The sequence below is a fragment of the Rhinopithecus bieti genome, unplaced genomic scaffold (genome assembly GCF_001698545.2).
Source record: "Rhinopithecus bieti isolate Rb0 unplaced genomic scaffold, ASM169854v2 scaffold_15774, whole genome shotgun sequence".
NCBI classification, from domain to species: Eukaryota; Metazoa; Chordata; class Mammalia; order Primates; family Cercopithecidae; genus Rhinopithecus; species Rhinopithecus bieti.
Genome location: NW_016808219.1, coordinates 81,016 through 96,793, shown reverse-complemented (window position 1 = coordinate 96,793; position 15,778 = coordinate 81,016). Strand labels below are relative to the sequence as shown.

Below are 15,778 nucleotides of genomic sequence, written 5' to 3'. Positions count from 1 at the left end.
CGTTTAGCTCTTCTGTGATTTTTCATGTGTGGCAAGTTCCATTTCATTTCCTATTTCCTAACTCACTTTCAGATCTCTCCTTTCATTACTTTCTTATCATTTCCAAAGTCTTAACCACATTTTTCATCATTATTTCTTACACCAAGTCAAGTGGTTTTTACCACACCTTAATGATGGTCAAAAGAGAGTGTTTTGTGTTGTATTTTAGATTTTTTCCTAATGCTGTCAAGCAGAATGATAGAGGGATAATGTTTCAAGTCTGAAAGAAAACAACCTCATTTGGACATTCCTTCACCATGAATGAAATCTTATGATTACCTTTGTGAAATCTGTGATTGAAAAGTTTTGTTAAACACCAGTGACAAGCAGCTACTGGCATAATATCTGCTTTGATTTTCTCAGACACACTCTAAGTTTTCATGCTCACTTCTCTGTGGTCCCTCACCTCTGACTTCCTTTGTCATGTAACAGCCAATTTTGATCAGTTAATTGAAAGAGGAAGGGTGACAAGAAAAAATAAAGAATTTAGCTCAGTGGATTGCCCCTTTACAAATAAGGAAACACAATTTGTCCTAGATTTCAGACTAAGCTGATAACATTTTAAAATCCTGTACAGAAAGGTCTCTTTAAATGTTTTTATTTACCAAAAGTTTTGGGTGATTTTGAAATACATTAGACATCCCATTCATTGAGGAAAAGATGATTTATTCCAAAACATTCTTTAATAGTCCTAAAATGATTTTGTCTATCAGAGCAGAAGGAACAAAGGGAAAATTCACCTGAGAAAAGATCTTTGTATCATGGACATTACGAAGCTAGATTAGACATTAAAGAAATTCACACACACACATAGTTTAAAATTTCATTTTTAAGATTAAATTTTCACGACACACTATCACTGTAAATGAGTTACTTGAATACCAATTATTACCTCTAGTTATTTTTAGCAAGGGAGCTGGACTTCACTTTACTTAATGCTAGCTTATAAATTTAACTTCGTAAAATTATATGAGAAATGCGTCCTGGCCAGCTGCCTCTGCCCAAAGCAAATGTCATCTCCCCTAAGTGCCACAGTTATATCTCCCTGTCCTCTGAGCTCCACTGAAACTTACCTTGTATCCTTCTTGTCCCCTGCACCTTCTAAATAAGAGTCTCTTGCATCTATCAATATGTGTTTGTGGAAGAAAGGAAGGTGCAGAAAAATAAATGCGCATCATAGTTTAATTAGGAAAGTAAGGGCTTTGAATCAAATCTAGCTTTATATCTCACTGCATCTATTTATTCATTGTGGGACAACAGACAGTTGATTTAACCCCTCTGAGCCTTAGTTTCCCCATCTTTATCATGGAGATAATAAGACCTTCTTCATTGGATATTGTGAAGATTAAACTGGATATGATTATAAATCACCTTGCACTTAGAGGCTCTCAATTGAAAAAAACACGTCTCTTTTTTTTTATTCTAGCATATCATTCATGGTCCAATCCTGCATTGAAGTTGTTGAATGCAGGTCTGTTTCTAGGCAGCACACTTTTGAAGGCAACGTTGTTCATCTCTGTATTTTCTGTAGAACCTAGGGTGATGAGCTGCATAGTCTGGAGGCACAGGAACTGCATATTATACTAAATTGAGGGCTGAGCCAGGATGGCCAAGGCTGTGAAGCAATTATCCATGGATTTGGTCGTTTGGGCTCTTTCAGTAGTATAGGTCCTCTCATGAACTTCCACTCTGGTCTTAAAACAGCCCATCATGTTTTTAAATTAGCTTGCACAAAATACAACTACTTTCCCAGATTCTTTGGCAACTGATCAGAACACTATTCCGTGTCTCGCTATGGAAACTCCTGCAGGCATATTGACCATACCCTGAGAAAGACAAAACTGAATGCACTACTACGTGGTGCTGGGAAAATAAGTTGTGTTGAAAACAGCACTGAGTCAAATAGACTATTAACTCTAGCTTGCCCTTGACTGGTCATGAGACCTTGGGCTAGCTACCTATGCTCATTAAGCATCAATTTAACTTCTTGATATCACAACTATAAAAAACAAGGGTATTTTTTGCTTTGTTTGGCAGTTTTGAGGGAAACAACAACAACAACAACAACAAATGAGAGATAATTCTACTTTGGTTGTTACACAGGGTTGTTGGGTAGAGAAGGAAGGTGATGTTTTGGAACAGACTTTAACAACTGTGAGGCAGGATAAAAATCAAGTCCTGAAAGCCATCATTTTTTGACCACAGTGAGCTCTTCTTTCATAACGGTTCAGGCTTCTAACCTTATTTCCTCCTTTGACAACTGACCAGCTCACGCACACACACTAGTGATGAAATCCACATAGCTCCATATCTTTTCCTCTGCATGGCCAAGAGTTTCAGTGCAACAGGAAAGTGCTGTCATGGATCCATCGTGCAACACATGCAGTGCTGTAAAGCAAAGGCCTCATCTGCCCGCAGGCAGCAGGAACTGCAAGCATTACCCTTCTGTCTGATGTACAGCCTAACTGCTTCGTGCCTCTTCTCAAGTGTGAGTCACAGCTTTCTTGTAGAGTATTTCAAAAATACAGCCCCAAAACAAAGCATAATCGAAAGTCATCCCAGATGAAAGTGGTTGGCTTGGGGGAAGTCACACAGTCCTTTCAGTTTAGGTAGAATCCTTGTTTCTAGGTCATTTTACCAACATCACCCCAGGCTCCTAAGGGAAATCAGGAGGGGGCAGAAGCAGGCTGACCAGCTACAGACTACACACAGAAGAACGAACCTTCCCAAATTTCTGGAAAAAATCTTCTTGTGCACGGGCCAAAGCCTCTTCATCAATGTAGACAGCTGGCCTCTTGGCCATGAGGAAATACTGCACTTTCCTCAGATTCCAGCCCATCACATACTGGAGCCAGCCGCAGACAGCCACGGTGGAGCGGCCCACCCCAGCATTGCAGTGCACATACACGATGTGTCCCTTCTCCAGCAGCGCATGCAGCAGGCACACTGCCTGGGGCAGCATCTGCACTCGACCTGCGGTGGGGAAAGCACAGCACACATGTGAATAACTAAACCACCAGATACCGCCACTGAGATCTCCTCCACAGACTGAAATCACAGGGCTTCACAGGGCCAGGCAGGGATAAGAGACTTTGCTTTCTTCCTGCATTGTGAAGGAAAAGGTGAGACCATTTTACAACCTCATAATAGTAAAGTGGAAAGAGTATTCCAGAGGGAGAGGCCCTCTCTAATCCTTCCCTGGGTATTGCTGCTCCTTTGGGTGACTTCGCCATCCATGCAAATATCCCTCCAAAGAAAAGTGACCTATCACCTGTCATCAGAATGCACTTTCATATCAAAAGTTTGCAGAGATTGGTCAGAATTTTAGAGGATTTAAAAAGAAAAAAAAAAGTTGTCAGGTCTGGCCACCTGAATTACAGTGAATCCAAAAGTATCTTCCAGCTAAATGTAAAACACAGAAGTGGCCCATAATAGTTAAAGGAATCAATCTGTTCATTCAACATATGCTCATTTTCATTTGTTTGATGGAATGGCTAACATTATTCGATACAGATGGGATAACCAATTGTTCATGTATTCCCTCAAGATACGATGAATGCTAAAACTGATTTAATTTCTATGTTTTCAGGAAATTATATAATTACATAATTTGGGGTTTATAGCTATTACCATTTCAAGGTTACCATTTTGATTATTAGATTATTCAAATGTCTTCTCATCGTGCCAGGAGAGGACATGCTATGCCCTGCTGAGGCCTGGTAGACTCTGCTCTACTCTCTCATCCCATGGGACAGAGAGGCGTACCACAGTCACTTCTTTGAGCTCCTGGATGCCTGAAATTTCTCCTGCTCACAGGTTCTCAGTACAGAGATATTTTGTAAGTTGTTTTATTTTTTTTTTTTTTTTTTTTTTTTTTCAGAGGGTGGTCAATGTAAATTATTTCAAAGGGAAAGGAAGAGGGAAATGAGAGTGTCCTGGGTTACAGCTCCATGCTCGTGACTTGGCACTCTCTATCTACAGGAACACAGTGGCCCCAAAGGATACTCCGATGGTCACATACAAGAGCTCTGTGTGGCCTTCACATTGCCATCCTTATTGGATGACCAAAGAGATGGGAACAACCGTCCCTCAAAAGATTTCACCTGGGGATCTGCCGTGAGGCCTAGAATTCTTCCATGACAGCAACTCCCCTAAGTTTATATTTCCCTTTTTAGATGTCCTTTGGTGAAATACAAGTGCCCCTGAAGGAGCCAACACAACACACTGAGACGAGGCATCAGCACCTGAGAAGGACAGAGTTTACCAAGGACCACAATGTGGCTTGAAGGCCTTTCACTGGCCATTCCATCCAGCCAGGCATCTACCTCAGCTTCAGGCTCATCAAGATCTGAGAAGGGGCAGAGTTCACATGGAAACCAGGATAATATTCTTATCTTGTTGCTGGAGCTCGGTTAACCCTCTAGTGAAGAGATCTAACACTGCACGCTCCACACAGCAGTTTAGAATGTACCTGGAATGCCTTCAGGCAGGAAGGACACGGGTTCGGTTTCTTGAGCTCCATTCCTCTCTCGCCTGTTGCCATACATTGTTGTTCCCTGCCTGGTCCCCAAAGACATTTGTATTAGAGAGTTACCAGCTTCTATGTATATCTGGTTCCTCACAGTCCAAACTGAACCATGAACTTTAGCTCATCTAAACCTCCACACCTGATTCCAGGACACTCTGAGATGACAGTGAGGTGGGCCTGCCACTCAGTTACTCATGGTGCCCTCCTAGAGGTATTAAAATATCACTGGAGATGCAACAGGATGGTGAGAGCATCGTGTGTGACAGTGAGATGTCTCAGCATGTCTCAGGGAGAGCACTGCATGGCAGATCCACCATTTGCGCTGGGGGATCAGAGGAGCAAAACCTCCGATGTATGATGGATCAGCCCTGCTGAGAAGGGAGAGGCCTGCTCCACTGCGGGGCTTCTATTCTGCTGAGGGTATGAGAGGTTCACTCCCGGGAAAGCTGGGTGGGAGGAGAACTCTGCTGCTCAAGCTGGAAGCATGGGTTCTTCCTGCTCCTGCCGCAGTTAGCATTACATGACAAGCTCCCTGCTGTGGTTGTCTCTCTAGATACTACATGCCTTGGCAGAAACAAAGAAGAATCATTTAACATAGGTTCAGGCTTTCCTCAGATGCCCAGTATGTGAATAGCCCACAGTGGTCATCAGCAGAAGGAGTTGCTGGACTCAGAGTCCCAGCCCCTCGCACTCAGCGCATACAGCATCAGTGTAACTGGCTTGCAAACAAGATCTTCCCTGGTGCCAGTCAAGATCCCTTCGCCAGACCTGTTCTCTGGCCAGAGGTTTTCCTAGGGTGGGTCTGCACCAAATAGTGCAAATGATGCAATACATTTCCCTTTTCATTTTATCTGTAAAAGATTCTTCAAGAGGTATGTACACAGTTTAGACGTTAAAAAGTGACGTGTTAGTTTGAGGTTCTGTGCTCTCAGGCACATACTCCTGAAAGGTACATGTCAGCAAACATGCAGAATCTCCCAAGGCTCCCAGCTTCACACAGATTTCAGGATCGGGCACAGCCATGAGTGATCTTCTCCCAGAATCACTCAATCATTGCACTGAAGGATGAACAAATATTTAATAAACATAGAGAATAAATAAATAAATAAGAAGGGTATCAGAGGCCGAGCATGGTGGCTCATGCCTGTAATTCCAGCACTTTGGGAGGCCAAGGTGGGCGGATTGCCTGAGGTCAGGAGTTCAAGAGCAGTCTGGCCAACACGGTGAAACTCTGTTTCTACTAAAATTAAAAAAAAAAAAAATAGCCAGGAGTTGTGGTATATGCCTGTAATCCAGCTGCTCGGCAGGCTGAGGCAGGGGAATTGCTTGAACCAGGGAGGGGGAGGTTGCAGTCAGCTAAGATCGTGCACTGCACACCAGCCTGGGGGAGAGAGTGAGGCTCCATCTAAAAAAGAAGGGTACCAGAGAAGTAGGCGGTCCAGGGTGCCCACTCATCTCAGCCTGGCCACAGCTGGAGGCCTGGTTTATTTTGATCTCTTGTGACTGCAAATCACCCTCTTTGGTTGATGGAAGATAACATTTATTGAGCCCTTTCTACCTTCCCAGCACTGTCATTAACATTTTACACGCGCTAGCTCATTTACAACCACCTCTTAACAACTAGGGGGTCAGCACTATTGTGATCTTCAATTTATATATTAATAAATTGAGTACAGACATTTGCCCAAGGTTATTCCCTAAGTGGCCACTTAAACTCAGCCAGTGTGACTCTGAAGCCGCAGGTCTTAACCACTGTACTGTGGTCCTTCCCTAATCCACCTGGTTAATGGTACTTGTTGGCCCCCATCTTGTCAATCTGGATTCTCAGTCAGTCCCTCTGCACTCACTTACCAGCCCATGCTGGTGGTCTTACCTTGGGTGAGAATAATGTCCTCCCTGGAGGACACCTCTGTCCCACCCTAGAGGAGCCCTCTCAAGAGGACCATCTCTCTCTGCTTGAAACCCATTCTAGGAAGTCTAACCTAATATGTGACCCACCAAGGAATAGAAAGAGGGTTCCCAGGAGGGTCATCTTGATGTGCCCAGCTCAGCAGAGCCAGTGTCAACCAGAGCAGCTATAGATAGGTTCCACATAGAATTTAATTTGATGTTGCCATTCTTAAAAACAATAAAACCTCAAGACAGAAATCCAGTTCTTTTAATGTAAAATATTCCAAACTTTAAACGTTGATAACTGAGTTGAAAACTGTAAACCCTTTGCAGATCAAACAAGACATTCTACCCTCTATGTTTCTGACTCTGTAATTTAATACAGGCCCTAGTTCTCAATAGATGCTCCATACACACTCATTAAGTCCATGAATAAACACAAGATTAGAAAAACAGCAATAAAAACCTATTTGATCTGAGACACTACTAAGCACTTCTAACCTAACTTGTAGTTCACACCTGCTCCAGGCTAATCTGACTCTGGACTGATTAAAAGCTTTCTGAAAGCACTACTGAGACAGCCAAGGTTGTGAGGGAGGGAGAGGTAGAGCATTTGGGCAGGTAAGTCAAGTAGCCTAAGGCATTAGAGCCTGAGATAAAAGAGAGGGTCAAAAGGCCCTAAAGATAAGCTTTATCTAAGGTTGATCCTGAAAGAAATCCACAGCTTTCAGCCTTTCTCTCTCTCTCTCTCTCTCTCTCTCTCTCTCTCTCTCTCTCTCTCTCTCACACACACACACACACACACACACACACACACACACACACACACACTTTCCTTTCTTACTTCAGGAGCAGATACATGATGAATATATTATTTGGGGGGCATATCTTTTTTCCATCTTTGAAGTGTAATATAGATAGGATCCACGTTATCTATAACATCCTTTGGTAGAAACTTAAAGACTTGGAACTAATCCTATAGTTCCAACATTGTGATTTTCAAAGCCCTTTCTTATCAATTATCTTATTCTACTGTTATAGCCCTGGAAGGTGGAAAATACTATCTTCATTTTCTTAATGCATGAACTAGCCTGCTGATATCCTCCCAGCTACCCAGTGGTGACAAGTCTTACGCCCAGGTGTCTTGGCTCCAAGGTTAGCATTTCTGTGCAATGGGAGAGCTGAATTCAGTGTGTTGAGCAAGGGAAAAGAAGTCAGACTTTGACAACAGAGGGGTAGCTGAGGACTTCATGAAGCCTATGAACTCATTTGGGAGGCAAGGGTAGACATTTGTTATAAATAGCACTGCAGTGACAAAGGTCAAAACACAACCTGAATACTTTCTATGCAAAGAAAATTTTAATGAGATCTGTTTCATTTTGTTTTGTTCAGGTGAGTGTGAGATTTGGCAGATTTTCATTCCCTAGGTGAAAGACACAAACCAAAATGTTTATAAAAGATTAAAAAAAGAGAGAAATCTACACCACCCTTCCATATACGACAAAGTGCACAAGAGTAAGGATTGATCACACGATTGATTGTAACAGGTCTGTGACAACCAGCAGTGACAGTCAAGCCTAACAAACTGTCTTCTTTCTCAGACTTCAACTGACAGCATTATGCTGCAATTCAAAACACTTCCAAGTGGGTTTTTCTCTAGGGTTCTAAAAATATTCAGCTGATAAATCTATGTGTTCATTGGGCTAATACTGTGAGCCACAGAGATTGGTCTATTGATAAAAAGTTCCCCTCCCACTCAAAAGTGGTTGTTAACCCTTGCATTACCCCCCTAGGTTAAGCCAAGCCAAAGAAATCCATTAGTCTGTCTTACAGCTGGGCCTTTATCTAAAGTGGAAGCTTGCATTTTGCAGCTCAAATGCCACAGCACTGTCAGAGACTGAAAGAAGCTCTGCTTCTGTGACCTGTTGACCCACTGACCGCAAAAAAAGGTGTGAATATAATGACAATGGGTCCTTGGGGATCTAGTTTTCCCTCAGGCTTCCACAGAGTCCCATACTATCAAGCAAATTACCGATTTGTCAGCAGAGCCTTCAAGTAATCAGTGTGTGGGTTGGGATGGGATGGCAGGGGATACGTGGCACACTTGGCAGCCCAACTTCTCCCAGCCTCATCTCACATCATTCTCCAATGGGATAACGATGCTGTCAAATCAGATTCAGAGACGCTAACATCAAAATGCATTCTGGAAGCTACAGTTCTACAAATCCTAACTATCTTCTCTGTTTTGAAACCAGGAAAACCAGCTGGACAAGGTGAATATCACCTAGATTCAACCAATGTGCATCTTTGCAAATGAAGTTTTTCTTTTTTTCTTCATTGAAGAAGGGCAGAGCTCTTACAGCTAAATCATGGTTCCTTACATCAGGTTACCAAGAGGAATAACCAGACTGTCATCAGTGCTCTCTTCAGGAACAAAAATACCCATCCCCAAGGATAATTCAGCTCAGACACAGACCATCAAAGGGGCCCAGCCTGGCCAGGAGGACCACCTGAGATCCATAAAGGCCTGAGGTGGGCAAGGCCCAGGAATGTAGGTTTCCTGTGGTCCTCATGGCCTTCTGTCTTGCAGACCATTCACTCTTGGGGAGACAAGCTACTTCCCTTGCAATTTGTAGGCTCTGCCTAACTCCAGATGATCGTGAACATAAGGGGTTGAAATTGCATGGGTCTGAAGAACCCACCTGAAGCGTTTGTGTAAGAATGCAGGGAGAAGCTTCAAAGCTGGTAAAGCTGCTGTCTGGAGCAATGTTTTGGGTCCGACTGCCCGCCTTGAAGTTCAGAATGGGCCTCTTTTAGTTCTATGACATGGGCAATAACTTTTCATACCTCAGCCTCTTCGTCTGCAAAAAGCAGGCAGCTACAATATCTGCCTGGAGTCTTATGAGAATTAAATAAGCTAATTCTTGTAAATTGCTTAGGAGAGTGTTTTGTACATAATACACATTTGGGGGAAGAGGGCTAAAGGTAGAAATGTCTCTAAGCTGGATATCACTGTCCTTTACCCAGTAGAGGAGGTCACAAAACTCCTTAGCCTCTCCCATTTCCAAAGCTCTCTGCTGCCCCCTGCTGACAGCTGCTTGATACTATCGGTGTAACTTGGTTCTCTCCTCTGCCGACTGTAGTTATCTCCATTCCTTTTCGACAAGTACCCTATTCTACAACCGGGCTAAAATCCGTATCATTCCTCTAAAATTCCATGTTTCTGTGCCATCGCCTGTGCTGCTGCTTCCCCCTAGCATGCCCTTTCTCCCTCCACATCTACCTATCAAAGCCATGCCCACCTCAAGTGCCATGGCATTCATGCAGCCTCCCTTTGTCGCTCCCCAGAATGTGCTCTTCCCATGCACAACCCTCCTCCAGCAGGGTCCTCACTCCTTTCTTACCCGTTCCTCTCTGTGCTGTAATTAGTGTTGAACTCGTATTACTGCACAACTGCTTCTTCCTATAGCGTCTAAAGTCCTTTTCGTCCCTCAAATCCTGCAGGCTCATCTTTCCTCATTTTGTGATCGAAGCCACATTGGTCTTTCAGTTTTTGCAATGCTCTGTGCTGTCTCCTGCCACAAGGATTCTTCTAAGCTGCTGCTTCTGCCTGGGACACTGTCTCCACTTACTCTTCCTTCGGACAACCTCAGATATTAGCCCAAACACTACTTTCCAAGAAAACCCTCTTTGATCCCCCTTCCTTGGCCTGATTACCTGTACATAATCTCATAGCAATACCTATGTATTTTTCTAACAAAAAAATTCATCATAGTTTTAAACTTTTATAACATTTGTCATCCCTATAGGACAATGCGCTCCGTGGGGGCAGAAGTTGTGCCTGTCTTTCTTTACTGCTGTATTCCTAGCTACCAGCATAATGCTGCATACCCAGTACATACCAATAAATATGTGTTGAATGAATAAACAAAGAAGCCACATTAAACAGTATCTTAGCCACAGTGTCAAAACATATGTACTATATATATTAAATCTAAAATCTTATATTTATTCTATTTCTACCATTCATTTTTAAGATATTAAATTATAGATGATAGATAGACAGACAGACAGACAGCAAGCAAGGGTTTCTCTGAAACACAGCAAGGAGGCAGAACAGTTCTGATCCTTACCTTCGGTGCTCATATCCGGTGTTGGCATCCAGATGTAGGCCAAACCTTCTTCCCTATATAGTTTAATCATAGTGTCTGGAGTCATGGGCTCTGGGTAGCGGTTACAGCCTGAGGAATTCTGCACAATATCCCATTCAGTCTGGAAATTCATTACAGCTGTAATCCCCAATTCATGCTTCAGTTTGATGGTTACATGTTCCACTTGACGAGGGCAGCTACCCAGCCAGATATTTGGTAGGATTCTAATGAGAACATATGGAGTCAACTATTACTAGTATTGTTCTGATTTGACGTTTAAGGAGCTGCATAAAAATATGTAGTATTAAAATATAACTAACCTTTAAGTCTGGCACAGGAAAAGCTAGATATTTTAGAATATAAGCACCAATGTTATTATTGAAAGAAAAAGTACTGGTGATGTTGCTTTGGGGAAAGCAAGTAATCCAATTAACTAGAACACCAGGAAATGGACATCTGCAAACCAAATCAAGCAATATATTAAAATAAGTCTACCAAGATGTACTTATTCCATGAATGCATATATGGCTCCACATGATAAAAATCATCAACAGACTTCAAATACTAACAAATTAAAGGTGAAAATTCCTGTAATTATATAAATAAATTCTGAAAAACAAATTTCAGCAGGCATTCTGGTTTAAAAGTCTACATAAAAATTTCAAATAGTATGAGACTTTCAAAATACGCTACAGAGCAGAAGCTAACAAACAACAGATTTCTTTTAAATAAAATCAGAATCAACATTCATTCCATTAGTACCTAGCATTGTTCTATAGGTTTCATCTAATGCTACAAGGTAAGAAAGAGAAATAGCAACATAATTTCCTTTTGGAAATTCTCATTGAGGTTTATTATAGAAAAAAATAATGAAATGAAAAGTTAAAACTCAGAAAATTTTAATAACCCTTTAGACAAGAATTCAAGGAGAAAAAAATAAAATAAAATATGTTTATCCAGCCGGATGCAGTGGCTCACGCCTGTAATCCCAGCACTTTGGGAGGCCAAGGCAGGTGGATCACCTGAGGTTAGGAGTTTGAGACCAGCCTGGCCGATTCAACTAAAAATACAAAAATTAGCTGGGCGTGGTGGTGGGCACCTGTAATCCCAGCTACTCGGAAGGCTGAGGCAGGAGAATAGCTTGAACCCGGAAGGTGGAGGTTGCAGTGAGCCGAGATCACACCACTGCACTCCAGCCTGGGTGACAAAGCAAGATTGTCTCAAATTAAATAAATAAATAAATAAAAATAAAAGATTTTGTTAACATATTTAGTAATAATTGTCTGATGTTGGGCCAAGTTATTTATCAGCTCTAACCTGTTGGTGTGCTCATCTTTAGAATGGGTCTAAAAATAACAAATAAAAATCTTGTAAGGAATAAATACAATTAAATAATACATCTGAATTGGACTGAAACCAGTGGATGCACAGTAAATGCAAGTGGATTTTATGTCTAGCTACAGTGATTTACTTATTTTTGTAATTTACTTTGCATTGCATTGTAAAGATTATTCAGTTAATTTTTCATTGTTTCCTATATTCATTTGAATGCTGCAAAATAGAAAATGCCCTATTTTTTGTATGAAAGCTAGTTTTTTTTTTTGTTTGTTTATTGCTTTTTTCCTTTTGGTGGTTGCTGTCATTGTTGATGTTAACAGGAGAAGCCAATTACTAATCCTCTAATGTGGTCATGACCCATAATCAATGACAATTATTTCAGAAGATCTGGCACTATCTGTCTAAAGCCTGAGCCCTGCTTCCCCTACAGAAGAGGATAAACTGTTTTTTTCCTGCTTGTGTTCTTGTCTAAAGGGTTATTAGGAATTTCCTTGTGGAAATCCTTATCGAGGATTATTATGGGAAAAAATGATAAAAGAAAAGTTAGAAATTGCAAAAGACCTAATGGTGATGGAAAGACGGACATGAAATCCAGGGCCTTCATCTTATCCCTGGCCCCAGATAATTCTTAGATACTCCACTGGACCCAGTGGACTGACAGAAAGACCTTGAGCAAGGATACTCACAGGGTGCCCAAGAGCCGTGTTTCACCAGGACGTGGAGAGCTGAGTATTCAGGGGGAAACTTCACACCCACTTGGTGATTGCCCCTTCCCTCTGGCTGCTGAGTGAGACCTGCCTCTATCTAGATGTCCCATCCCTCCTTCCAGATCTTTTAAAGATCCCTTACCCAGCGACCTGCTGGATGCCTAGTGAGATGATAGTGCTGGGCTCCCATATGTATACTTTGGGGTTGAACTGACCACACTAAAGCTCCTAAGCTGGAAAAGAGGGAAGCGGACACTTCCATTATATAACCAAGATATAGGAATTATTATAAGATAGTAATGAGTATTTTTTTTTTTACTGGCAAAATTTTAAAGAGGACTGGTAAAATATTAAAGAGAATATTCTTGACAAGCAAGCTAAAATCCAAATAGCACTCAGCATTTTCTGGAATATTGCACTCTATGAGTGGGCACTAGTTAGAATTTAGCTAGTCAGTAAATGCCACAACAAAATGGCAGACTGATTTTTCACACAAGGTTACATAAAGTCTCCAGAATAGTTCATAGAGATACACAAAGGGTAAATTAGGACATTTGAGCCTGCAATATAAGAAATCAGAGTCAGCATATCCCCAAACCAGTCAGTCTATAGAGTCACATGGTGTTGCTAAAAGAGGTGGTATTCTAACATCTCCTTCAGCCCTGGCCTTCAAATATTTTTAAGGTGATAGGGAAACTCAGAACAAGTCAAAGATACACAGGCCCAAAACTGGTAGCTTAACACATATATTTCACACATAACATTTCTGATGTAAATAAGCCCTTAAAATATACATCCAGATATGGTGGAAGTCAGAGTCCATATTTAAGAAATGAGTATGAAATAATTTCTGATATTTTAAAACAGGATGTTCTAAACCTAAGAGACAGATAACTAAAGATAAACTCTGAAAACAAACACTATATTGAAAGATAGAAAAGTAAAGTTATAAAGTGATTTGTACTGAATCTTATATGGGATGCACAGACAGAGACTAGGCCTGTTAGAAACAAACACATCAATGGCTTCTGCTTAATCAGACAGCTAAAGTGCCCTTCATGTGCATCCTACTTCAGTTTGTTTTCCAAAAGTCTAAACATCTTAAAATAGATTCATTCAATCATCCAGATTCTTTTCAAATATCCATACACCAGAGGTCCTTAAAGCACATAATAGATCTTTTCCCCCATTCATCCTGATGTTTGGAATTCTTGCAAATACAATTAGCATTTGATGGTAGTTCCCAAATGCTCTCTTTACACAATACTATCCGTTTTCCTTCCTTCACTGATGTCCTTCCGTCTATCACCTGAGCACCTCCCACATGGGGGAAAAGATCACTAGACCCCGACTAAAATGACTGAAATATGTGGGCCCCTTCTTGATCTAATGATTTGGTACTGGAGTTCTGGGGTATCTAGTTTTAAGAAACGTGGTATAGTCCTGGGTCCTCTTACGTGACTCTCAGAGAATGAACCTTAATGGAGAATCACTTAATGTAAGAGCAGTTTCTCAAACTCACAACTTCATAAGACTGAGTCCAAGAGAGTTTGGCCTTCTTGTTTTTGAGCAAATATAGCCCTGAAACTTGATTTAGTTGTCATATCAACAGATTATAATTGCAAATAAGGCAAGTAGCACCCTTTGTTTCCTTAAAGTCAATTATGAGGCAGCACAAAGATTGAGGCAAATAATCAGGCTACGACTTGGTTACCTTGATACAGATTTAAACAAAATGTGCCTTGAAAATAGACTATTGGTTTGTTAACGTTGTTTCCAATGCTGAGCATTCTTTGAAATGTTAAAATGCCATATTTAATTCTTTTCTACTTAGTGATTTTGAAAGGACTTGTTTAAAATCAATCCCTTGTATATTGAATTAGAAAGCACAAAAGACCAAGGAAAGGAAGAGCTCCAGTCTCCAGCTCCCAGCGCGAGCGACACAGAAGAAAGGTGAATTCTGCATTTTCAACTGAGGTACTGGCTTCATCGCACTAGGGAGTGCCAGACAATAAGTGCTGGTCAGCTGCTGCAGCCCGACCAGCGAGAGCTGAAGCAGGGGGAGGCATCACCTCACCTGGGAAGCACAAGGGGAAGGGAATCTCTTTTCCTAGCCAGGGGAACTGAGACACACAACACCTGGAAAATCGGGTAACTCCCACCCCAATACTGCGCTCTACCAAGGGTCTTAGCAAACGGGGACACCAGGAGATTATATCCCACCCCTGGCTGGGAGGGTCCCATGCCCGCCCACAGAGCCTCCCACAGAGCCTCCCTCATTGGTAGCACAGCAGTCTGCGATCTAACTGCAAGGCAGCAGTGAGGCTGGGGGAGGGGCACCCGCCATTGCTGAGGATTAAGTAGGTAAACAAAGCCGCTGGGAAGCTCCAACTGGGTGGAGCTCACAGCAGCTCAAGGAGCCCTCCCTGTCTCTGTAGACTCCACCTCTGGGGACAGGGCACAGCTAATCAACAACAACAACAACAACAACAACAAAGCAGCAGAAACCTCTGCAGACGCAAACGACTCTGACAGCTTTGAAGAGAGCAGTGGATCTCCCAACACGGAGGTTGAGATCTGAGACTGCCTGCGGAAGTGGGTCTCTGACCCCTGAGTAGTCTAACTGGGAGACATCCCCCACGAGGGGCAGACCGACACCACACACCTCACACAGTGGAGTACACCCCTGAGAGGAAGCTTTCAAAGTAAGAATCAGACAGGTACACTCACTGTTCAGCAATATTATATCTTCTGCAGCTTCTGCTGCTGATACCCAGGCAAACAGGGTCTAGAGTGGACCTCAAGCAATCTCCAACAGACCTACAGATGAGGGTCCTGACTGTTAGAAGGAAAACTATCAAACAGGAAGGACACCCACACCAAAACCCCATCAGTACATCACCATCATCAAAGACCAGAGGCAGATAAAACCACAAAGATGGGGAAAAAGCAGGGCAGAAAAGCTGGAAATTCAAAAAATAAGAGCGCATCTCCCCCTGCAAAGGAACGCAGCTCATCGCCAGCAACGGATCAAAGCTGGATGAAGAATGACTTTGACGAGATGAGAGAAGAAGGCTTCAGTCCATCAAACTTCTCAGAGCTAAAGGAGGAATTACGTACCCAGT

General features: G+C 42.2%; 1 protein-coding gene across 1 annotated transcript in view; it reads right to left on the bottom strand.

Moving 5' to 3' along the window:
* Positions 1–620: 620 nt before the first annotated feature.
* LOC108538099 (laforin) overlaps positions 621–15,778 on the bottom strand; it is a 65,524-nt gene continuing 50,366 nt past the window's right edge. Inside the window, exons 3-4 of the mRNA XM_017885947.1 lie at positions 10,591–10,832; positions 621–3,012 (exon numbers count right to left, since the gene is read on the bottom strand). Coding sequence (XP_017741436.1) covers positions 2,735–3,012; positions 10,591–10,832 — 520 coding nt within the window. The 3' untranslated portion in view covers positions 621–2,734. The remainder of the gene's footprint in view (positions 3,013–10,590; positions 10,833–15,778) is intronic.